Raw genomic sequence first — 24550 nt, 5'->3', positions numbered from 1 at the left:
GAGCTCAGCGCGCGCAGGCTTCGGCATGCTGGCAACTCTCCGCAAGGAGCCGGAGCGCTCCGGCTCCTTGCGGAGAGGTCCGCGAAGCCTGGGCGCGCTGAGCTCAGCGCGCGCAGGCTTTGGCATGCTGGCAACTCTCCGCAAGGAGCCGGAGCGCTCCGGCTCCTTGCGGAGAGGTCCGCGAAGCCTGGGCGCGCTGAGCTCAGCGCGCGCAGGCTTCGGCATGCTGGCAACTCTCCGCAAGGAGCCGGAGCGCTCCGGCTCCTTGCGGAGAGGTCCGCGAAGCCTGGGCGCGCTGAGCTCAGCGCGCGCAGGCTTCGGCATGCTGGCAACTCTCCGCAAGGAGCCGGAGTGCTCCCGTTCCTTGCGAAGAGGTCCGCGAAGCCTGGAGAGCGTGAGGGGTCGGTGCGCACCGACCCCTCTCGTTCTCCAGGCTTCAGCGGAAGCCTGCATTCGCACCATAGGACGCACACACATTTCCCCTTCATTTTTGGAGGGGGAAAAGTGCGTCCTATGGTGCGAAAAAGGGGACGCAGGTGGCGCTGTGGGTTAAAGCCTCAGTGCCTAGGACTTGCCGATCGAAAGGTTGGCGGTTCGAATCCCTGCGGCGGGGTGCGCTCCCGCTGCTCGGTCCCAGTGCCTGCCAACCTAGCAGTTCGAAAGCACCTCCGGGTGCAAGTAGATAAATAGGGACCGCTTACCAGCGGGAAGGTAAACGGCGTTTCCGTGTGCGGCTCTGGCTCGCCAGATGCAGCTTTGTCACGCTAGCCACGTGACCCGGAAGTGTCTCCGGACAGCGCTGGCCCCTGGCCTCTTGAGTGAGATGGGCGCACAACCCCAGAGTCTGTCAAGACTGGCCCATACGGGCAGGGGTACCTTTACCTTTATGGTGCGAAAAATACGGTAGGTCAGTCTCAGTTGTATTATCAATATACTTAGACCTACACTTACGTATTTTGATGCTTTTGAATCTCATCAGGAAATGATTAGGAATTAAAGTATTGCTAGGAGGCTGAACCTAAACATTTGCACCATCATGAATATAGTGTGGCTAGCAGCCAGTGCTTTTTTCTGTCCCCTTTTTTGTGGGGGGGGGAGGAGGAGGGAGGGCATTTGGATCCTGTCAGAGCATCGTGCCTCCTTCCCAAAACTGGGTAAATGCTTCCCAGGCTTGGGGAAGGCTGTGCAAGCCTGTTTTCTGGCAACACGTTGAACAGTATGACCCTGTGGTGAGAATAAGCATGCACAGGTGTTGGGTTACCACTCCATCATCCCTGACCAGTGGCTATGCTGGCCAAGACTGATGGGAAATGGAGTCCAACACCACCTGAAGGCCCACATGTTTTCCAACCCTGGGTTAATCCTTACCTCAATTTAGGTCATACAAACCCAAAGATTCTCAACGCCTTTGTTCAGGAGCTTCCTTGGTTAACTTGGGATGCATGGCTCCCTAGAGCTTGAATGGCTGCTTGGTTATATTCCTTCTAGTATCCAGGACAATTTTGAAGGATCATTTGAAACAGATGTTAAGGCTCGTTTGTTTGGCAATAGTGAAAGCGAAATCAAATCTGAATGGTTTGCATTTGTTCCACTCTAGCCAAAACACCCTCACTGTTTATGTTTAAAAATCTGGCAAGAGATTCAAATTATTGCATCCACATGGAAACCAATAAATCAATCAATAATATAGTCTTAAAAATAGCCAAACACATTTTGACAGTCAGACATCAAATTCTGAATCATGCTTCCATTTGTCACACTTCCTGGGACTATGGAGTGGGGAGAAGGACACTCTGCCCCCATCCATCACCTAGGGGACCAAGGGCCACAGAAAAGTGGTATCTCTTGCCTTCTAGGAAGAATATCCACACAAGGGGGGGGGGAGGCAACTTGGCCTCATCCCTCATCCAGAGCAGGAACAGGCATGGCAGATTTCCTTTCTCTCTGCCTGTCAGAAATTATATTTGGTTCTAACTGTCAGATTGCTCTGAGATAACAAAGTAGAAGGGAATCATGCTGTGGCCTAACCATTGGCCAGAACAATCAGGGGTTTTGGGGTTCAGTTACATTCCCTCCTGACTAAGCAAGAGCACCAGCTAGAAAATACTATGCTTGTCCCAGTTTGTTTACATCTCACTGCTTTGTTCTGGCCATGTCAAACCAAACAGCCTGAAGGTCCCAGGCTCAATCCCATGCATCTCCAGTTAGGGCGGGGAGAGACTTGTCTACTGTTCTGGCACTCCATTGGACACTCTGATCTTGTGACTCATGACCCCCTCCCTCTGGGAGAGACCAAGTTGAGTGTCTTTCTCATGGGGGGGGGGGCAAATCTGCCACTACAGAGAGCAGGTACATCATTATCAAACAGTCTGATCTTTGGAATGAAGTATTGTAAAGTAGCTACATTATATATTAGGAATAAACCATCAAGGGGTGACTGGAAAAAAGCATTGAAAGGCATGTTTAAACAAGTACAATGAAAAGGAAAAATGAATACTTTGTTGTTCTGGGCTCTGACATGCATTTTAAAAGAGACAGGGTATTGCTTTATGATGGAGAAGGGAAATAAAGTAGAATCAGGTGAACTGGAAACAAAGCTTTCATCTGAAATAATGTTTGACTAATACCTCTACAAAGTTTCTAAGCGTCCTGTTTCAATAACGTTGGCAGATTTTGAGTTAAGGCTATTCATTGCCCCATGAGATGCAAAATAGGATCAGAAGAGGTATTTTCAAAGAAAGCATTTGTTTTATAATGGAAGAAGCCAAACCATATATGACTAATAGTTTGGACTGGAGCTTTAAAGAATTTGGCCTGATAGTCATGTACTGGCACAACTACTGTTATGGAGCATTTTGGCTTTCCAAATTTCATCCTCTAGGGCATCACAAATCTTTGCCAAAGAAACCTCTCACCCAGTATAAAAAGGAATTTCAAAGCTTCTGCTCTCTAGAAAGAAAAAAGGCCATTGTCTTTGGATACGTTGATTCATTTACATGTACTAACACTAGAAAAATAACCTAGCTTCAAGGCTTGGCTAGAGATTGACTGTTCCAGAGGCAAGGGAATTTGTCAGGTTCCTGCCTAACTGAAGTGGCAGACCTCTCGCAGAGTGAGAGGTGTGGTGCAGATCATGAGATTCACCCAGCTAGCTGACCTGTGGCTCTCCAACTGCTATTGCACTACAACTTACATAATTCACAATCATTGGCTGTGTTGGCTGGGAGTCCAACAACATAAGCTCAGCTCTATTGCAAAGAGAACACTTAAGCTATTCTTCACTTATCCTGTGTCCTGAACCCCTGGGCCTACCTGGTAGCAAGTCAGTAAGCCAAGTCCAAAGTTCAGGAGTCAAGCCACACAAAATCCAAAGGTCAGGAAATGCAGTCCAGGGTCAATCCAAGTAGCCAAGTCTGAAGTCCAGCAGTCAGGATACAGTCCAGTCAAACCCAAAACACAGTCCAATAGAGGCCCAGGAGGATCCAAGTCAAGGCCCCACAACACAAGCAGTTGTGCAGACACAGCACCTCAGCTCTGCTTCCCTTTTGTACTTTGCAGGCTGATTGCAGCATCTGGGCTTGATGAGGCAGGTGGTCCTCACCTGTTCTGAGCCTACTTCAGCTGAGGAATCATACATCTCATCCCAGAGCTAACAAGGCCCACCTGGCCAGCTAGAGAGCTGGGCAGTGGGCCCTTGCCTGCCTCAGCCTCCTGGAGCACCCTGACTGCTGTTCCCTGTGCCTCAGAGCTTGCCTTGTTTGTGGGGACAGGAGTCCCTCTGGCTCTGGTGATGGGTCCTGCTGCTCTGGATTCTGTGCATTGATCCTCATCCCCTTGCCATCCTCCATCATGCTGGGAGCACTTCATTCTCCACCCCCTGTTTGCCCTGGAATGTCCCAGTGTCGGCTGCCCCCCTCACTGGGATCCTTTTCCCTGCCATCCTGGCAGTTCATGAGATCCTGAGAGGCACGTATACTGGTAGCTAGGAATCATGGGTGAGAAGAGTGCTTATGCGCTCATGGACTGCTCACTGGTTTTCCACTGGCCTCTGGTTGGCCACCATGAGAGCAGGGTGGTGGACTAGATGGGCCATGGGCCCGATTCACAGGCTCATCTTACGTTCTTAAAGCAGAGCCAACTTGCAGAAGCCCAAGAGGCGTCGCCCTTGCAGCCTCCATCATTGGTGGAAAAGTGGCAATGAGATCTTGCCAAAATCTCATGAGATCTTGTGCGCTCCTTGAGATCTCACAAGAGCTCCTCAAGAACTTGTGGGATCTTTTCCAGAACCCACCGTTGTTGCCACACAACCCAGGTAAGGGAGGCTTTGGCGGGGGTGGGGCGGCGGCACAGTCCCACTTTGCCTCGGGTGGCAAAACAGGATGCACTGCCCCTGTCTTAAAGTTCACGCTTTGACAAACTGACATTATTAGTTTCCCTCATTTCTTTGAAGAGGAACTTACAATTAAATCTTAAGATACAAATTGCATATTGCTTTCTAATTGAACTTGATTACTGAACGTAAATCATATTTACCTAGCTATAATAACTGTGTTGGAAAATAATAGACTCCATTCTGACCATGCTATACAAGGGAAGACATGAGCCAAAATCTTTGAGCTGGCATAGATATGGGCCTATGCATTTTTATAAAACTTATATAAGTCTCATTTCCTATACTCATGTGGAGGAGAGACACTATCATTCATGAGGGTTCTGTAGGAAAACAAGAATGGTTTTTTTCTTGTTGTGCCTGGCAGAATTGAAGATTTGTTAAAGCAACCTAAAAAAGAAAGCATTTGTTGGCAGAAAGCAAATGGAAATATTTTGGAAGAGGAGAAACGATCCAGTTTTTCAACTGATTGGTATATTGGTTACCTACTTTAAAAAAGCAATTTTCCTTTCCATCTTTTTCTTGCTCTGCCTCCTCATGCAGACCAGACTGCGTAAAAATCTGCTTATTTTGCTCTCCCTATATGTGTGTGATTCATTTTGTCTACTGATATTTATTTCTTTTCAAGAGGATCTTGACTTGTAAACCATTCCATCATGCATTCCATTATGAAAAATGAATATTTGGTGGATTGTTGTATGAAGATTATTACAGTCAGGGTGTCTTGGCAGGAAAAGAAAACCATATATTTAGCAATATGTATATACCGCTAAATAAATCATTAACTAGTTTACATGAATGGTGACACATTTAAAAAGCAATAAAAACATATTTTTTTTAAAAAAGTTGACGTGATAAAATTATCAAAGTAGAGATAACTTTGGAAGATTTTTTAATAATACAAAAGCAAAAACATGCATCTAATAAAAATAGCATGCCTGAGTAGATCTGTATTGTGAAAGCAATACAATGATGGTACCTACCTAATACTAGTAGTTGCATAGCTTATTAACCCCGGACAGAGGTGCCAGCTTCTCCAGAGGATAGGCGGAGGGGGCGGGATGAGGTTGCACAATGTCATGTGACATCCCCTGAATATTGAGGGGGCCTGGCCCCCTTATAAATTTTTTTTGGGGGGTAGACAAAACTGCCTCAGCCCCTAGGAGTCAGTGCCTATGTCCCTGGAATAGCCCATGTGGTGTCCTCTAATGTTATTTATTTATCCACTGTATAATCTATCTTTGATACCAAGGGAACCCATGGTGGCAAACACATCCGTGTTAAAACAATGCATTTTAAAATAAAATAACATATTGAAAATGTCTAAAAACAAAGTCATACACTCTTACAGCTAGTGGTTGCCAGGACTACAGTGCCAATCAGCAGCAGCCAGCATGGCCAATAGAAAGGGATTGTAGGAATTGTAGTCCAGCAATGTCTGGAGGGCACCATTTTGGTTAACCCTGGCTTAACCCACGATTGATCTGATATTTGTCTTTCCTTGGCAAGGATCCAAAGTTCTGGTTTAGGCATGGTTGGATGCATCCAGTGGATTTTATTTTTTAAAAAAATCTTTATCATTTGAGCTGTGGGCAAGAAAGTAGAGGTCACTACTATGGATTATGTGAGGATAATTTCTAAGGTGATGAACCACACTACAAGCACATATGGATTTTTGTTTGTTTGTTAATTTTGGAACTGCTCTTAGTCTTCTAACAACCTTAACCTGTCCTTGGTCACTAGTGGTAAATGCTTGCTTTTCCAGTTTTATCTCTGAGATGTCCAGGGATTCTCCTAAGGTTAGGCTGCATATATGAACTCTCTTTGTATGATGGTGTTCCTAGGGAAGTCCTCTGTTCTACAGGATCAGATTGCACTGTAGTCTTTTTGTGTTGCATGCCAGTATGGAAACGCAAAATGATTGTGCTGGAAATGTTGTCAAGTTCACTCTGATCTAGAGCATTTCCCATCTCTGGTTCTACAAGGGCTAGAGACTTGGATTTTTTTCAAAAACTGGAAGTTGGAAATTTAGGTAAGCTGCGAGGGCCCAACCCAGGAAGGTCTCAAGAGCTCCAATTGCATTATTATAACCAGGGCCTTGTTAGTGGCATAACTATTGCTGTCAATTTGTTCCAAGGCTTAGGCTATAATCCTGAAGTACATGCACTAGGGAGTGAGCCACAACAAAATCAGACTTACCTCCTACTGTTGACTTAAAAGCAAATGGCTTCCTAGTGAGGAGGACATAGGGGCTCTTATATCATTATTCTGGCTTTGGTGATAGAATTCCTTCAAGCATTCTAAATAATAATACATGTACTATTATTTAGAAAAGAATTCTAAATAATAGTACATGAAAGGATTTGTAGTGGAGTCCTTGTGCTTTATTTTGAAAGCAAAACAGTTTCAAAAGGGGGCTTCTTTTTAAACAAGAGAAGTTATTAGGGAAGGGGCTGCTTACCCCATCCTTTCCTAACACTTCTCTACTCCATATTTATCATTTAGTCAGTGGTGGCCAAACTCAGCCCCCCAGCTGTTTTGGGACTACAACTCCCATCATCCCTAGCTAACAGGACCAGTGGTCAGGGGTGATGGGAAATGTAGTCCCAACACAGCTGGAGGGCCGAGTTTGGCCACCACTGAAGGTGTTCTGCTCCTCCAAGGAGCTCATAGTGGTGTAACCTGGTGGTTCTTCTCCCCATTTTATCTTTACAACAATTCTGTGAGGTAGGTTAGTGTGAGATCATGACTGGCCCAAGGTCTCCCAGTGAGTTTAATGGTTGATGGGCATTTGAACCCTGGTCACCCAGCTCCTAGTCTAGCACTGTAACTACTTAGCCACACATTGTATCTACCCACAGTGTCTTTCTTACTACCTGCAATTTCTCTGCTCAAAAAATCCCTTCTGATTCTTTTTTTTTTAATAAATATATTGATGCTCCATTACATTACTGCTTTAGAGATACACATCACAGCAATATACTTGGAGGAACATGATAATAATTTACCTGCATTTTGGTATTGGGTTACCGTGCGTGCAAACAGGAAAGCAACCTCTTTTCAAGCTATGTTTTTAATCATTAGAACAGTTTGAAAACAGGATGTCCACAGGGTCTTTGATATATATACAGCGTTCATTTTATGAGCATCATAAAATTATATTGCTTAAGACAAGATAAGGCAGCAGCAGTAGTTTCAAACATACCCGTTTCAAAGATATCCTGTTGTATGTTATCTAAAGCTTAACTGAACCTCTTCAGTCTGAAAACTTGGAGGGGAAATCTCATGAGAACAGATTTACTGGAAATTCCCACTTTCAAGCCTGCCAAAATAACAGAAGCTCAACGTTAAATGTGCTTTTTAAAAACAAAAAAAAGTTGGCAGCCACACAGCCAGCTGGAACCCAGAAGTGCAAAGGAGCACTCCTTTGGAGACTGATGAATAAACAATTCAGCCTTTCTAAATATCCAAAATGTTTGGTTCAACAATTCCATGTTTGGAGTAGAGGGACCACAGTGATAATTATCTCCCTGTTCTTTTGCTATCGTGCAAAGAATGACGAAATGTTCAGTGGGAGGAGAGGGCATTACCCCCAATACTGATGCTGAACTCCAAAAATATTTCCAACAAGCTGAAGCATTCTGATCTGTCTCTGTGAAAGCAACATGATGCAGCTGGTTTCAGAAAAGGGAACGATATCATTAAGCTCTTAAAAGGCATAAGTGAAGACCTATGAAATTCCAAAGACAATGGAGAGCTGAGGGGGCCCCATCCCGCTTTTGAAAATCCACATTTGTGCTTTTCTAGGGAAAGGCTTCCAGAGTGTGGCTGTTTCAGAAATATTTTTATTTAATTTTATTTATTTCAGCAATTTATACATGCCACTTATACCATTGTTTCAAAGCAGTGCACGCTGATATCACTAAAGAGATACAAAGGAAAAAAATCAATTTAAGCCATGGGTGAGCAAACTAAGGAACTAGGGCAAACTAAGGATCCGGCCCGATCGCCTTCTAAATCCGGCCTGCAGACAGTCCAGGAATCAGCGTGTTTTTACATGAGTAGAATGTGCCCTTTTATTTAAAACGCATCTCTGGGTTATTTGTGGGGCATAGGAATTAGTTCATTTTTTTTTCAAAATATAGTCCAGCCCCCCACAAGGTCTGAGAGATAGTGGACCAGCCCCCTGCTGAAAGTTTGCTGACCCCTGGTTTAAACTAACCATAAAATCAGGAAAGCTTATCTAAAGTGTCTACGATAATAAAAAGGTCTTCATCAAGCACCTGAAGTTCAACAGGGAGGGGGCCCTTCTGATCTCGGCTGGGAGTTCCAAAGAAGTTAGCCTACAACACTAAACACATGGCTGCTGGTTGATGTGAGCCGTAAACTGAAAGCTGTTGAGCTTTTTCTTATGAAACCACCACCAAAGTTGTTGAGCTCCCCCCCCCCCCAAAAAAAAATTCTCCCCATACCTCAATTCCGCCTTTGAAATCCCAGCAATGTCTGGAACAATCCAGATGTATGGCAGCCCTACCATAAACCTGAGCCAAAGGAATCCACGAATAATGACTACCCAAGGCCCTCAGTGATCAGGCAGGGACAAAAGGTATCAAGCAGTACTTAAGGCTATGAGTCCTGGAAAACCTTGCAGGTTTAGGAGGGCAGGGCCCTGACTGACTACAGCTACAAAAGCTGCTGCTGAACACACTCTTGGGCTGGGGTATTGTTTGGCACTGTTGCTGTTTTTTGTTGGGCAGGGGTTGTTGCTGTTGGTTTTTTTTTCTTTTGGCATCTTTGTATTTTTATTTTAAATCTTGCTGTGATTTAAGTGGAAGTAGTTCAGTTTGGTTGTGTATTTTCTAATGATTGTTTACGGCTATTTTTGTTATGTTGCCAATTTATATATTATTTTCATGTTGTAACCCTCCTTGAGCATGATTTGAGCTGTGGAAAGGTGGCATACAAAATTATTTATGTGTATTCATTCATTATTATGTATTCATTCATTCAACTCTTAGAAACTACAGGCAGCTCATTGTGGATGTCATTAAGGCTAGCAAATGGTTTATTGTTGTTGCATTTTTACTTCAAGGAAAAAGAAAAACAGTTTTTTACTCCCAGGGAGAGGCACTTGTCTTAGATACCAAAATAATTTGGCTGGCCTTAGGTATTATGGACCTTGACTTGTGTGTGATGGTGGGCAGCAAGACTGTCATTTGTTGTTCTGCCTCAGGTAGCAAATGTCTTAGGCCAGCCCTGATTACCTCAAGAGTCTCAGAGGTTTCAGTTTTCTCAAGTACTTCTCACACTTTTGTGGTTGTTTTAAATTTCTTCACCATAAGGTCCCAGGACAGATTACAACAATGTTAAAAAAACAGTTTAGGGGTGTTCACAGAGAATGCCCTCTCTCCCATACTTCTGATGGTGAACGAGGGCCTCCTCACCTAATCTTCACCCAAGAAGGCTCTGTAGGGAAGGAGGGTATTTTTTCCTGGTGTGCCATGTCCGCTCACCTTACTTAAAGGCAAAAGTTAGGATTAGTCCAAATTGAAGGTGTTCTAATGAGGATATGTTAAACAGGGTCTCCTTGTGGCTTAAGAAAGATAAAACTGCAAACAGAGATCAATTTCTCTTTATTTCCAATGCCGATATTTGGCTGTTGCTTTAAAAATATAAGAAACAAATTAAGTGTTTAACTCTGGCCCATAATACGCAAAACATCATTCCAAAAGTCGACAATGGCTAAGTGTGAAAATGTTAGAACTTGATTCTTTGCTGGTGACTTGTAAGGGGTATTCAAGATGCCCAAACTTCCATGTTCGGAATTTTAGCCCTCAAAACTCTAGATTAATATACCAAGCATCTGGTATAAATTAGGGACAAATGTGGAAATATCATATAAGTGGATCCATCCTCAAGGTGGCAGAATATAGCTGCAATTTATCCTCCGCCCCCTATCAATTGTCTGCAGCTATAAATAAAACAGAATTATTTCAATTGTATGAAGTCTGTTGTTCAGTCTCATCCAACCTCCACAAAGCCTGTCCACGGCAATGTTTAACAACACCAAGTGATCAAACCATATTTTCAACTCAAAAAAGCTTCAGGGCAGAAAACGGTGCATCTATTGTTTTCAATACTGATAAAATCCTGTGGGTCACATGGCAAGATTCAGCTGCATTGCAAGTCAACCTTTTGAGTCCATCACTTTTGTGTGTGTGTGATAGTGATGAGAATAGAGTGAGAGGTTTCAGGAAAGGCAAAGGAAATGGATAAGGATAGACTGCAGGAAGGAAATGGTGTAGGATGAGGGTTTGCAATCAGGGACATGTACATTTATGTACAGCTTCTTGTATTTTACAAGAAAAGTGATGCTGCTGATATTATTTGTTTATTTATTTACTTAAAACATTTCTATTCTTCCCTTCACCACAGATTCCAGGGAAGTTCACAATAGCACAAATACAGTTCTAATCCGTAACTCAATTGTGGTAATGAACCCTATATTTTAGTATAGTCAATAATGTTCTGTCAACTTTATCAAGAAATCTTGTCCATGTTTTCCTTCCTGATATCTATGAAAATATGTCAGCTTAGCCATGCCTGCAAAAACTAATTTTGGACCATGTTTTAGCATAAGGCTGGAAGAAAAGCCTAAAAACTCAGATATTATTCAGGTCTATCTGCAGTGTTTGTATGTTTATATATTTTCTGCTCTGAATCAGAGCCATGTCTCCAAAACTAAATCCAGTTCCTCCTCTCTTTTTTATTTGTAAATTTGGTAACAATCAAATTTAGATCAATGAATATGGCACATTTCTGCACATCTACAAATCCAAAGTTTGGCTTCATGCTTGAGAACAGAAGGCTGAACACTGTGTTGTATTTTTTTCTAGATATGATACAACATTCAGACCTCTCCTGTCAAAAACAATGCATACTATTAAAACTTCACATCTGTACTTAGCAGAGATGGCCAATATTAGATTTTCCTCACTCTCTGTAACTTGTTCACATCTTTACTCATTGCTGTTAATGTCAATTGCATTTTCTTCTGTCCAGTATCAAAGATCAAGTAGTTAATTACATCAGCATAAAAGCTTTACTAACATTGGATTTAATATTGGCAGACCTAGTCAGATAATCATAATGGAGTTCTTGCAGAGAGTAAAAAATGCCACTGAAATGCAAAGGTGACTTTTGAATTTCTATCACTTTATGCATGTGAAAGACACTGAATAGCAGAAATTTGCAAAAGAAGAAAGAAAAAGATACTCATGATCATTTTTCTGGCACCATCCAGCTTCTATCCCTTGTGTGGTATTGCACATTTTTACTCAGCAGGTTGAATCAATTCTGTTTTTCTTATCTGAAGAGCTTACAGAGCAATTATAAGTTAACTGTTGTTGTTTTTTGGAAATGTAGGTTTAGGAATATGAAGCCCCATCAGTATGTTGCCAGAGTTGCAGTGCTGGCTACAATCTCCCTCCACTGTTGGAGACAATATGGGAATTGCAAATGGGGGTCTTGCTTGTGGGCTTCCCATAGGCATCTGGTTGGCCAGGAGGGGAGCAAGATGCTGTACTGGATTGGATAGTCCCTTGGCCTTATGCGCTTATGTACATTTGGAGGTCCAGTCCAACACCACTCTGGTAACATTCAGAATCAGAAGCCATGTGCTTTCTTCTTACAGACAACGCTGACATATGAAAGAGCCATGTTATAGCCCAACATCAATGCATATGCTACCAAAATAACATGGGAGGATCATACCACTGAGAAACATCTCTGACTCTACTTCAGCAACATAACAGTTGAGTGCTCCCCACTTCTTTGAACAGTGAGGAGTCCAGAGGTCAGCGCTAGGGTCAGTGTTCCAACTGCTTTCTTCTCTTGCATCACCACTTACAGAGTAGACACTACCATACAGATAAATGGCCTATTCAAGAAAACATCTCCAGTCATTTGTTACTTCTTAGGAAACACCAATTGATCATCCTTCCACTGTTTCACCCAGGATGCTTTATGTAGCAACCTCTATGATGCTGGGCTGGTTGACACCTGTCCTGAATCTGTAGAGACAGCAGTGACAACATCCCAGGACGTCTCTGCATGAAGGACCATAAAATCCTCCATTCGGTTTCGCATGTTCAGTTATTTCAGAAAAAACTGGTGATCCACCACACAATCCATTGTATATTGGATTTTACTTACACCAGAGCTATTCAGACATTAGTGCCCTATGTGGACATCCTAGAACACTGAAGGTAGGACAGGTGTGACAGGTGAGCAGGCAAGGCACTGCCTCCTCTGTCTCCTCCATGTGTATGGGTCAGATGAGAGTTGTTTTCTAAATCCAGCCAAATTAATACAGATCATTCTGCAAGTGGTTTCATTTGCAGAAGGGTGCAATAATGTGGCTGCAGTGGTGCCATGAGACAATTGTGAATAAATTACGGATAATAAAATGGGAGAAAACCTCTGTTATCATCACACCAACTTTGTTGAAAACTGTTTCAAACTGTGTCCTTTGTATCTCCAGCATGTTTATATCTACTCAAGGGCTCAACCCTTTCTTTGGAAAACTTTGTGCTTTTCAAGTGGACTGCTGAGAGGTCGTGTCCTCATATGGGACTAATAAAGACATTGCTATGGATTTTAAATAGCTTTTTAGACTGAAGACAACACAGTTCTAAATCATTACTAACTCCTGGCGATTGACCTTAGAGGAATCAGGATGCCGTGGTTACTTTGAACACAGATATTATTCTACTGGTATGTTGACTAAATGCTAACTTAATAGTTGGAAGTGGATGAACTAGAAACAAAGATTAAAGAACTATGATTTGCAGTCTTGCTTTTCACTTCCTCAGTTGGCCCAAAAGCCCCAGGAAGGGAGATTGTGAGTGGAAGAACTTGAAATGTTTGGGCTGTGGAAAACATTTTTCAGTCTAAATCTGGATAGATATGACTAAGTTCGTTTCAAAGGAAAAGGGAAAGAAGGATGAAGGACTTGATAATTGGTTTTAATTAAAAACAGTAACCTGGGATGTATGGCAGCTTGCTAAATTGAAATCAAAAAACAATATGAAGTTGTAGAACTAATTAATCTATCTCTGAGATGCATTTGTCAGAAAATGTGTTTATATTTATACACATATAACCTGTGCATATACACAATCAAATATAGTGGTTCATACACTGTTTTCTCAACTTAAGATATAAATCCTTGCTTTCCAGGTTGCCCTCCACTTGGTCTTGAAACATTAAAAATTACTGACTTCCAGCTCCATGCTTCTACTGTAAAGCGATATGGCCTTGGGGCCCACAGAGCACGGCTAAATATTCAGGTAAGTTCACCTTTCCAACGGGTCAAGAGGATGGGATTACTCTGCAATTTCTCCCAAAGGACACTTACAGATTTTGACCATACTGATGGCTAACATGTTTTGTTTGTTTTAAAGAATATATGCTAGTTAATTTTGTTTCTTTACTCTGAATGTTCTGGCATTAATGTCCAAAAGAAAATTTAACACAGATGATAAAAAATGACTTTGGGAACTATCAGCAAGGAGGTTTACAAAAGTTAAGCAAGTTGCTCTTGGCTTCCTGTTTCCGGTGTGCTAAGAACAGAGTTTCTCCTACTAACATGGGAGAGAGACAGATGGAGATAATAGATAATGATAGGGTTGGAAGAGAAACCAGTCTCTCACCCACAGTTTGCCTAGTGATCTGGCACTCAATTCCCCATGGAATGTGAGGGCAGACAAAGGCACCGGGTGCAAGGAGCACTCTGGCTGCCACAACCCTCACCCCCAGCCTGCTCCCATTCTTGGAAGCAAAGGTCATCCTGTTAATTGGACTTTAATTGGAGTAAACTACAGGCATGTGCCAGAGACAATGAGATAAGAAACTGCAAAAACAGCCCAGCTACAAGGATATGAAAGGTTTGGATTGAGAGCGGATTTCATTTGGTGAAAGAGACGATGTGAGGAGGGGAGCCCATGGTTTGCTTACTTAAGGTTTTTCTTGACATTTATGATATGACAGAATGCCCCCCAGAATGCAAGTTTTATTAAATAATATCTGCACAAGTGAGGATGGAGAAAATTGGAATATTGTATGGATTTTAACAAAACTGGAACTGTGTGTGAGAGAGAAAGGAACTGAGAGGGAAGGGGGAAAGAAATGCTATTCTTTGAAAATATAGAGCAAAATCCCTAACCTCCATTATCCACAAAGGAATGTGTTTGAGATAAATGGCCATAAATGAGCGGCAGGGAGGAAAGGAGTCTACCAGCAGTGAGAGTAAAGGATACAACATTATATATGGATGGGAAAACATCATGAAAAAAATTGTCACACACAGGAAAGAATAAGGATTACAGCTAAAGTTCCTCACTTGAAACTTCATAAATTACCTATTATACCAACATGAATTGAAATCACAAGATTGTAGCTGTTCCCATCTGAATGGAATGGAATTATTAAAATTTTGGAATGCAGAAAAAATGTAGAAGAATGAACTCATCAACTCTAGTATGTGAGGGGGTCAGTTTAATTACATTGTATAATTTGACATTTCAATAATTGACATTATTAATTACATTAATTGGATAAAAATGGTACTGTTATAATGAGGCTATTATTAGAATGATATTGGGGAATTAAAAAAAAAATTGCTCTTGGCATGAGATTTAAAGTTATACAGGCTTTCTGGTTCCAAAGTGTACTCCCATAATAATGGCAATGCCAATATAGCTACTGATAAAAACTTTGAGACTCTATGTAGCCCACATATGCTGTAATAAGCTACAGGTGGGTTAACTCCACCGTCATGTGGACGTCTCAGCTTTAAGTCACTTTTTAGAATGAGGATCCTCAAATCAAAGCCTACTGAAACATTCACATCCTAGACTTGACCTGTGTGTGGTCAAAATTCATGTGTCTTTTTGAAATCCATTAGCCACAACACTATCATTTCCCATAGGATAGAGATTTCATCCAGTCTCTGTTCAGCAGTCTCTGTTGCTTCTGACTTCTAGTTTTATCAGTTTCTCTCTCTCTCTCTCTCTCTCTATATATATATAATCCCATCACTCAGGAGCAGTGTTTAATCCATGGCAGTGTTTAATCATTTGAGTTTATCTGTTTGGCTTTTCCTGTTCAGATATTGCCTATTTTCTGTGATATAACTTTATCTGCAATGGACATGCCCGGTAATGCTAGAGTCCCACTTTTCCTGCTATGTGGCAGCCAGATAACCAGGTGCTAATCTCATAATTCTGATCTCATAATTCATGTGGTGCACCATGACTGACAGTTTGTGTCAATGGGAGGTTTTTTGCTACTCTTTTCTTTATCCTTTCCATTTAAGATCATTCTGGTCTCAAATCAATCATTTCCAAGTCACTTCAAACTGGAGGGGGGGGGGGACGTTTCTAGATTTTCCATTCCCTTAGGTTTGTCCTTGCCAGTTTTGACATTTTATGATAGCTGCTATTTTAGAAGCTTAGGAAAAGTGTAATAATATTGCCCAAAGAAGAAATCATTCAAACTCATCGCATAAACATGATTACAATGTATGGGAAACTTGTGTACATAAAGGAAACCACCTTTAAGTCTTTCACTCTACGATTGTCAGCAAAATTTAAAATCAAATACACAGCATTTGTAAAAAGAACAAAGAGCCTGGTAGCACATTAAAGGCCAGCAAATGTATCGTGACACCAGCTTTCATGTTCTCCCAGTGCCCACTTAGTCATATGTATGGAGTGTTGTCCCCAGATGCCAGATACCCAATATACGTACGAAGAAGGGAGAGTGAGCCACTGAGTTGGCTGATTAGATAGATAGATAGATAGATAGATTCTTTATTGTCATTACACAAGTGCAACATTGCACAAGTGCAACGAAATTGGATGCCATCCCTTAAAAAACAACAAAAGCAAAACAACAACAACAACCAAACAAACCACATTCCAGCCACACCCACACCCACACCCATCAAACTCCCAGGTCACACTATCGAGTTACAGCATTCAAAAAGGCCACAGCTCTTGGATAGAAACTATTTTTCAGTCTATTTGTCCTTGACTTGATGTTTCTATATCTCCTGCCAGAAGGCAGTAGTGCAAACAGACTGTATCCCGGGTGAGATGAATCCTGCAGGATGTTGTTTGCTTTCCTAAGACAACGGGAACCGTACAGTTCTTCCAAAGATGGGAGAGGATGACCAATAATCCTTTGGGCTGTGGTTATGACCTTCTGGAGCACCTTCCTCTCCCTAGCTGTACAACTGGAGAACCAAGCACAAATACAGTATGTGAGAATGCTCTCTATGGAGCCTCGGTAGAAGGACACCAGCAGTCTCTCACTCAGATTGTTCTTCTTTAAAAGTCTGAGGAAATAAATTCTCTGCTGGGCCTTCTTCACCAGAGCAGTGGTATTTGCGCTCCAAGTCATGCCCTGATCGATAGTCACTCCCAAAAACCTGAATTCCGCCACCCTCTCCACCCGTTCCCCGTTGATATACAAGGGCTGAATGTCCGCCTTTTTTTCCCTGTAATCCACCACCAATTCCTTGGTCTTAGCCGTATTAAGAGCCAGATTGTTCTCTCCACACCAAACACAGAGCCGCTCCACCTCGTCCCGATAGGCGGACTCATCCCCTCCTGAAATGAGCCCCACCACCGTAGTGTCATCAGCAAACTTGATGATTTTGTTGCTGGAATAGATGGCTGTACAGTCATACGTATAGAGAGTATAGAGCAGGGGACTCAACACACAACCCTGTGGTGAGCCGGTGTTAAGGCTAAGGGCTTTGGACATATGTGACCCTACTCTAACCCTCTGAGAACGTTCTGACAAAAAATCCAAAACCCAGAGGTTTTGTACACATTATACACATTTAGAGGTTTAGGAGGACCAGTTGCAGTACGCTGAGAGACATCCTTAGTTCTTCTTTGCTAATTATATTGACAATGACAGCAAGAAACGTGTAATTTGGCTGAGTGTTTGTGGAGCAAAGACATCTGGCTTGATTAGAAGCTTGGTAGCACCTGAAAACCCCTGCATCAAATCATCTGAGGAGCTAATTGGGATTGTTTCAATCATCACAATTCCATGCCATCAGAGATTGTGCAAGGCTTTAAACTTCTTGCTTTAAGCTTCCTTTAGAACTGTCCTGCCTATCAGAGGAGCATTGTGGTTTTGATGACACCTTGAGCCATGCAGAAATGATGATGATGATAATTTATTATTTATACCCCGCCCATCTGGCTGGGTTTCCCCAGCCACTCTGGGCGGCTTCCACCAGAATATTAAAATACAATAGTCTATTAAACATCAAAAGCTTCCCTAAACAGCGCTGCCTTCAGATGTCTTCTAAAAGTCTGGTAGTTGTTTTTCTCTTTGACATCTGGTGGGAGGGTGTTCCACAGGGCGGGTGCCACTACCGAGAAGGACCTCTGCCTGGTTCCCTGTAACTTGGCTTCTCGGAATGAGGGAACTGCCAGAAGGCCCTCGGCGCTGGACCTCAGTGTCCGGGCCGAACGATGGGGGTGAAGACGCTCCTTCAGGTATACTGGACCGAGGCCGTTTAGGGCTTTAAAAGTGAGCACCAACACTTTGAATTGTGCCCAAAAATGTACTGGAAGCCAATGTAGGTCTTTCAAGACCTATGTTATGTGGTCTTGGGGCGGCCTCTCCCAGTCACCAGTCTAGCTACGGCTAGACTGGGATTGTGGGTCAATGAAGAGGTATTTCTTTGGGGGGGGGGGCAGATTCTAGTTTATTGTTAAGAAAGCTCAGGATATTGCACAATGCATGGTAGCAACAGCTCTGCATGCTTTAGATTTGCAGGGATCCTCTAAGCACTCCAAAGATGCCTAGTTTTTTGCATAATTGTCCAATACAACATTAGATTAAATGAGCTCCAGGTAAACAGAGATGCACCATCCATAGTGCATGATAGCTGCCTGTGCCTCAGCCTTCTTCAACCTGGTGCCCTTTACTATGTGTTGTTGAACTATATCTTCCATCAGCCCCAGCCAGTATGGCCACTGGTCAGGGATGATGGAATTGTAGTCCAAGCCATCTGAAGAATGTATTGACCGGCTTACATAATTCTCTTCTCATTTTTGTTTTGCATCCCACAAATTTATTATTGTTGTTCTGATGCTTTTAAGTCTAAGGGTATAGCATGGGGCTTTTACTGCTAACTCATTAGCCGGAAAAGATAGGCAGAAATGTGTGTCTAGGGAAACGAGAATTCTTGCAAAAATGTGTATAATGTGTACAAAAATGTGTTTATTGGGATAAATTAGCACTAAAATACTGGCAGATTTTAATCAGGATTTTTCTCCCCCCCCCCTTTTTTTAAAAAAGCGAGTTGCTGAGAAAATACAGAAAACTGACTTTAACTTTGAAAAATGTGAGAGAAAGGCAGTTCTAACTCTCCAGTCTTGACAACTATCTTAAACATGGCTCCATGTTCCCAGCCTTGACTTATCAGTCTTGACAAAAAAATGAAGTGAGAGGAAACAATATTTTCATGTTCTCATTGTTTAAAAAAGCAACAACAATTCAAAATGTATCTATTCATATTTATAAAGACAGCTTTGCCTTCTTTTCAGGCAGGTGTTAATGAAAATGATTTTTATGATGGTGCTTGGTGTGCAGGACGAAATGATCCGTACCAGTGGATTGAAGTCGATGCTCGGAGACTAACAAAGTTCACAGGAGTTATCACGCAAGGAAGGAATTCTCTCTGGCTGTAAGTGCATGGATTCTTTCTGACTTTCTACGGAAAACCCAGAAATTTGGGTGATAGTTTTGTGCTATATAAAAACAGGGCTGGAGGAGAAATTAGATTCAGAACCTACAAAGGCAAATCTACCACATTCATACTTTCTGGAGCAAGATGCAAATTGAAATACTGCCATCATTCGCACTTCTCTGAAATTCACACTTCTCTGAATGTTGCAATGCAGTTCTCTCACCAAGTAATGTGTACAAAAATCCTTATACTGTATTAAGGTAATGTTTGCATTAAAATGCATAAAGTGAAAATAACACAGAAAATGCATTGCTTTAGAAAGAATGGCTTTGCAAAAATGTGTGTATTAGGCAAAATTGCAAACAAAAATGTGGATATTAGGAGAAATGCAAATGCTGGTAAATATTCCCAAGGACTTTTTAAATGGGGGTGGGAGTGGGAATCACAAGCTGATGCAGCAATAAACTGAGAGAAACGGAAATTGACAGATTCGCAAACCTAATAAAAAGTCAATAGCATGCATAATAATGATACCAACATAATTAAACACAAGAGAAATAAGCCTTGTTCAAGGGAAAGACAATATTTTAAAACAACCAACACTACTTCCCGTCATGTACAGAAGTTCCCCAACTCTGGCTTCTGGGATTTGTTAGCAAATGCTCTTGGCAGGTTGCTAAGTTGGGACTGATTATTCTCTTTCACTCATGTTGACTGGAGCTTAACTTGAGAGAAATAGGAAGGACAGACAGGGCTAATTTAGCCTGTTGGCTGGAGATTGCCCACCACTGCTCTGTCTCTTTGGGAAAGTACATTTAATTGATATTAATTAATATTCTGGCAATGTGGTTGTCACCATGATTTTAGGCTGCATTTGCAGTAAGTAAACTTTCATGGGCACCACACAAACACAGCACCTTCACTCAATCAATCAATCAATCAATCAATCAATCACACACACCTCTTTTGCTACTGGCTACAACAGAATGCCTCTTCCAGGTCTTATTTCAGTTGGCGAAGGGCAGAGGAAAGGTGTCTGTGGCTGCATGTGCAACCATGGGCCTCACATTGGAGACCCCTGTAGTGAAGCGCACCACTGCCAGGTGCTTCAAATGGGAGGAAGGCAGTGTTGGCTCCATTGTAGGCATCTGACTTCAGGGCGCTGAACCTTTCCCTGTTGCTGTAGAAAGAGAAGGAGGAGGCAGCAGGAGCGTTCGTAAGCAAAAGAGTAAGTAGAAAGATGGGCAGGGAAGGGCAAGATCTTTCTCTGAACCACTGTTCTATTGGCTGGTGAGTCTGTCCATCTGTTCAGTGGTGAACTGTGCTTACAGTTCACTGAGCCTACCTTTTGTGATGCAGCTGACTTAGCACCCTTAGTTAATCAAGTTTGTATACACAGAACAAGGGATTTCAATTCATGTTTAACTCTTATTCTTCTGCAAACTTTTCTCTCACTACTTTTCTGATGTGGATAATTCAGGCCACACAATGAAGTTCCTACCAGCCATGTATTTATGGAACAAGCCTGGACTCCCGGTAAACAAAAGATCCTGAGTCTGTAGCCAAACTGCTTCTACCAGCCTGCTCTAGGCATGATCACGGCTTACTTTCCTGTTTTAGAAGGCAGGGACGTTTTGCACTACTTGTGGCAATTGGGATACATTCCGCTTTTTGAGAAACATTATCATAGCTTGGTGTTTGTGTACAATCTTGTGGCTTTTAGGATAAGCCCTCAAGTGCTTAGCACTATCTAGTTAGCATTTGCTAGCAAGCATCACACAGATCTTCCTGACTTTCTGCTAGGCCAAGAATCAGATTACCATTTTCATCTAATGTTATTACTATTAATGCTGTCAATACACTTTCAAAGCTAGCTGCCTTTGCTGTTGAGTTGAAGAGTCATGCACTATACCCTTATCTTGTGAGCCTGCTCCAGTGAAACTAAAACAAAGTCAAGAGAAAGGTCTGGATGATATATTCTAACTGTTTCCCCAGAGCAGATGTTGTTGCTTACTGTCAAGCAGAGCTGTTAAGATCTGTCATGTCAGTGCAAGTGGTTATTTATTATGACTCCTGCTCCAGAGCAGGAGTACCAAAAAAGCGAAGACATCCATGATATTAAGTGCTCAGAAGTTGTTTGTGTTATCCTTCTACAAGAATTTGTTAGGGTTTGGTAACACAAACATTCCTGGGAATTGGTTATATTGTGCAGAGGTGGGGAATGAATGTTTCTCTGGTGCAGGGATAGACCACAACTCCCATCATTCCTGGCATTGACTGTGGCTGTCCTGAAGCACCTGGAAGGTGAAGGGTCAGTCACCTAACCTACTTCTCATTGCCAGCTGGTGCAAGAGGATGTGACCTTTGGGTGCTGGAGCCCTTGTGCCCCTAAATACAGATCAACTCAACCAGTGGGGGACTCTTTTTGGTGAGTAAGTGATGAAAGGCATGGATTGGCGCTCTTCAATCTGGCTCTTTTGAGCCAGGGCAGTATTTTTTTGAGCCAGGGCAGTATTTTTCAGGCAGAAAGCAGGGAGGCTGTTCCTACGTCTTCTTTCAGGATAGTTACATTTGTCAATGTTTGGTGCAGATCACCAAGTTAGTGTGCATGGCCGCTTTAGATTTATTTGAAATAAGTACAAACCAGGAAATATTTAGAGCTATCATAGCACCAAAAAATAGATCAACCTACATCAAAATGCAGAAAATGTGGTGCTGTGGTCAACAACTCTCAGCCTAACCTACCTCACAGGGTTCTTCAAAGGATAAAACAGGGAGAGGGAGAATGAAGTATTCCACCTTGAGCCCCTTGGAAGGAAGTTGGAATATAAGTGTACCAAGAAATAAAACTAAAATAAAAAAAACATTTTCTTTCCTTTTTTTAAAAAAAATTGACAACAAATTCCTATCAGGGAATAGGCTCCTCTTTCTAGGAAAACTGCAGAAAGAAAGAAAAATATTTTAGCATACAATGGAAAGTCCTGGTCATTGGTGCCTTATTTTTCAGGGGAAGGCATGTTCAACAGCTCAGGTGCCACTGCACTCAAGGCTCTGGGGCAAAGAGTCACAGAGGAAACCTCTGGCACATGCAGTACCAGAAGGGGGGCCTGCAGAGATGACCATAGTGATTGAGCAGGGAGACAGGGAATCTTTCTCTTGATTACATTAGGGCTCTGTATACCAACAACAGAATCCTGAACTTGGTCTGGTGGCATATTGGCAGCCAGTGCAGTTTCCTCAGCACCAGTGTCACGTGCTGACAGAAGGCAGTGCCAGCCACAAGTGGCATTGCCCAGTTTGCACTAGCTGCAGCTTCTGGACATAAAGGTAGCCCAACATAGAGTACATAGAAATAATCCATTGTCAAGGTTGCCTGTGCATGGGCCACTATAGACAAGCTATCTCTTTCCAGGAATGGTCATTGCTTGCATATCAGCTGAAGCTGGTAAAAAGCAGCTCTAGCCCCTGAGGCCACTTGAGCATACAAGGAAAACAATGGGTTGTGGATTACTCTCAAACTATGTACTTCAGAGGGAGTGTAACCCACTCCAGAATGGGTAATCGGCTTATATACTAGACTGTGGAACCACTCACCTACAGGGCCTCTCTTGACAGGATTTGGTTTCAGTTTATTGACCCTCATCCAGCCCACCACACAGTCAAGACACTTTATAACCATAACTCTGCCTCATGTCTTCACTCTAATGTGTGTTTTGGGCCAGGAGGAGCAAAACTATATATTTGGCTGGGGAAAGAAGCTTTGTTTCACATATTATAACTTTCCAAGCATAGATTAGAGCTTTCTTTCCTATTATTGCACTCACCCAAAACATATTTTCTCAGATGCAAGTTGCTGATTTCAGTTTTATTCCAAGTAAGTATGTTTAGCATTGTAGCCTTAATCAAAATACTAATTTAAGATGCTTAAACAAAAACACTTATGGAGTGCTGATTAAAATGAAGCTTTTTTTATTCAGACTAATGAACAATAATGGGAAATCTTCCATCCAATTGTTAAAGGAGCTATAAGCCATTTAAGAGGCTATGTTCTGCCTCCATGGTCAGAGGCAGTATTCTTCTGAATACCAGTTTATGAGAAAGTTGGGAGGGGGGGACTATTGACGTAACACAAATACCAGCTGACAGTTTTAATTAAGAGCTGAAACTATTCATCACCACCTATGCTGGGGTTATTACCTAGCTAAGAAGAGCTTTTACCGGTCTTGTCTGTGTGGTGCTTCTGCTTTTCCCCTTAGGGATGCATTTGTGCAACAGTAGATATAAAGAGAAGAGTGCAAAATATGGTCTGAAGCTCAACATCAAAAAACTAAGGTCATGGCCACTGGTCCCATCACCTCCTGGCAAATAGAAGGGGAAGAAATGGAGGCAGTGAGAGATTTTGCTTTCTTGGGTCCCATGATCGCTGCAGATGGTGACAGCACTCACAAAATTAAAAGATGCCTGCTTCTTGGGAGAAAAGCAATGACAGACCTAGACAGCATCTTAAAAAGCAGAGACATCACCTTGCCAACAAAGGTCCGTATAGCTAAAGCTATGGTTTTCCCAGTAGTGATGTATGGAAGTGAGAGCTGGACCATAAAGAAGGCTGATGGCCGAAGAATTGATGCTTTTGAATTATGGTGCTGGAGGAGACTCTTGAGAGTCCCATGGACTGCAAGAAGATCAAACGCATCCATTCTGAAGGAAATCAGCCCTGAGTGCTCTCTGGAAGGACAGATCCTGAAGCTGAGGCTCCAATACTTTGGCCACCTCATGAGAAGAGAAGATTCCCTGGAAAAGACCCTGATGTTGGGAAAGATGGAGGGCACAAGGAGAAGGCGACGGCAGAGGACGAGATGGTTGGACAGTGTTCTTGAAGCTACCAGCATGAGTCTGACCAAACTGCGGGAGGCAGTGGAAGACAGGAGTGCCTGGCGTGCTCTGGTCCACGAATGGGGTCACGAGTCGGACACGACTAAACAACAAGACATAAAGCATTGCAACAGCCAAAGAATTACTTCACTCGACTTGAATGCTGAGGCCTTTATTTTCACCATAATTCAGTGGTGGATTTAATTCAGTGCTCATATATTGCACACTGGCTGTTCTTTTTTTCTTTTCTTTTTTTAAAATCTGTCTGGAAGTGTCATGCTAGAGCTGGCACAGGGGAGCTGCCTTTCCAGCAGCTGCATCACTGCTGCTTATGGGGATGGAACAAAGGAAACTCCCTGTGTTGCAAGAACAGACTACCTAGAAACAATCACAGGCATATTGCCTGTGATTGTTTATAGCTTATGAGGATGGTGCAGGATCAGGTCAAAGAACGGGCAAGGCATGGGACTGTGCAGTAGTACTGGACTGGCTCTGGCAGTGTGCCTGCA

At 42.5% G+C, this 24550-nt stretch overlaps 1 protein-coding gene across 1 annotated transcript in view; it reads left to right on the top strand.

The window, feature by feature from the left end:
* The window catches only part of CPXM2 (carboxypeptidase X, M14 family member 2), a 69023-nt gene that overhangs the window by 12348 nt on the left and 32125 nt on the right, over window positions 1-24550 (top strand). Inside the window, exons 3-4 of the mRNA XM_081912677.1 lie at window positions 13631-13740; window positions 19027-19166. Of these exons, the coding sequence (XP_081768803.1) occupies window positions 13631-13740; window positions 19027-19166 (250 nt within the window). The remainder of the gene's footprint in view (window positions 1-13630; window positions 13741-19026; window positions 19167-24550) is intronic.

Source organism: Podarcis melisellensis (assembly GCF_964234715.1).
Source record: "Podarcis melisellensis genome assembly, chromosome: 5".
Taxonomy (NCBI): Eukaryota; Metazoa; Chordata; class Lepidosauria; order Squamata; family Lacertidae; genus Podarcis; species Podarcis melisellensis.
This window is presented reverse-complemented; position numbering and strand designations above follow the sequence as displayed.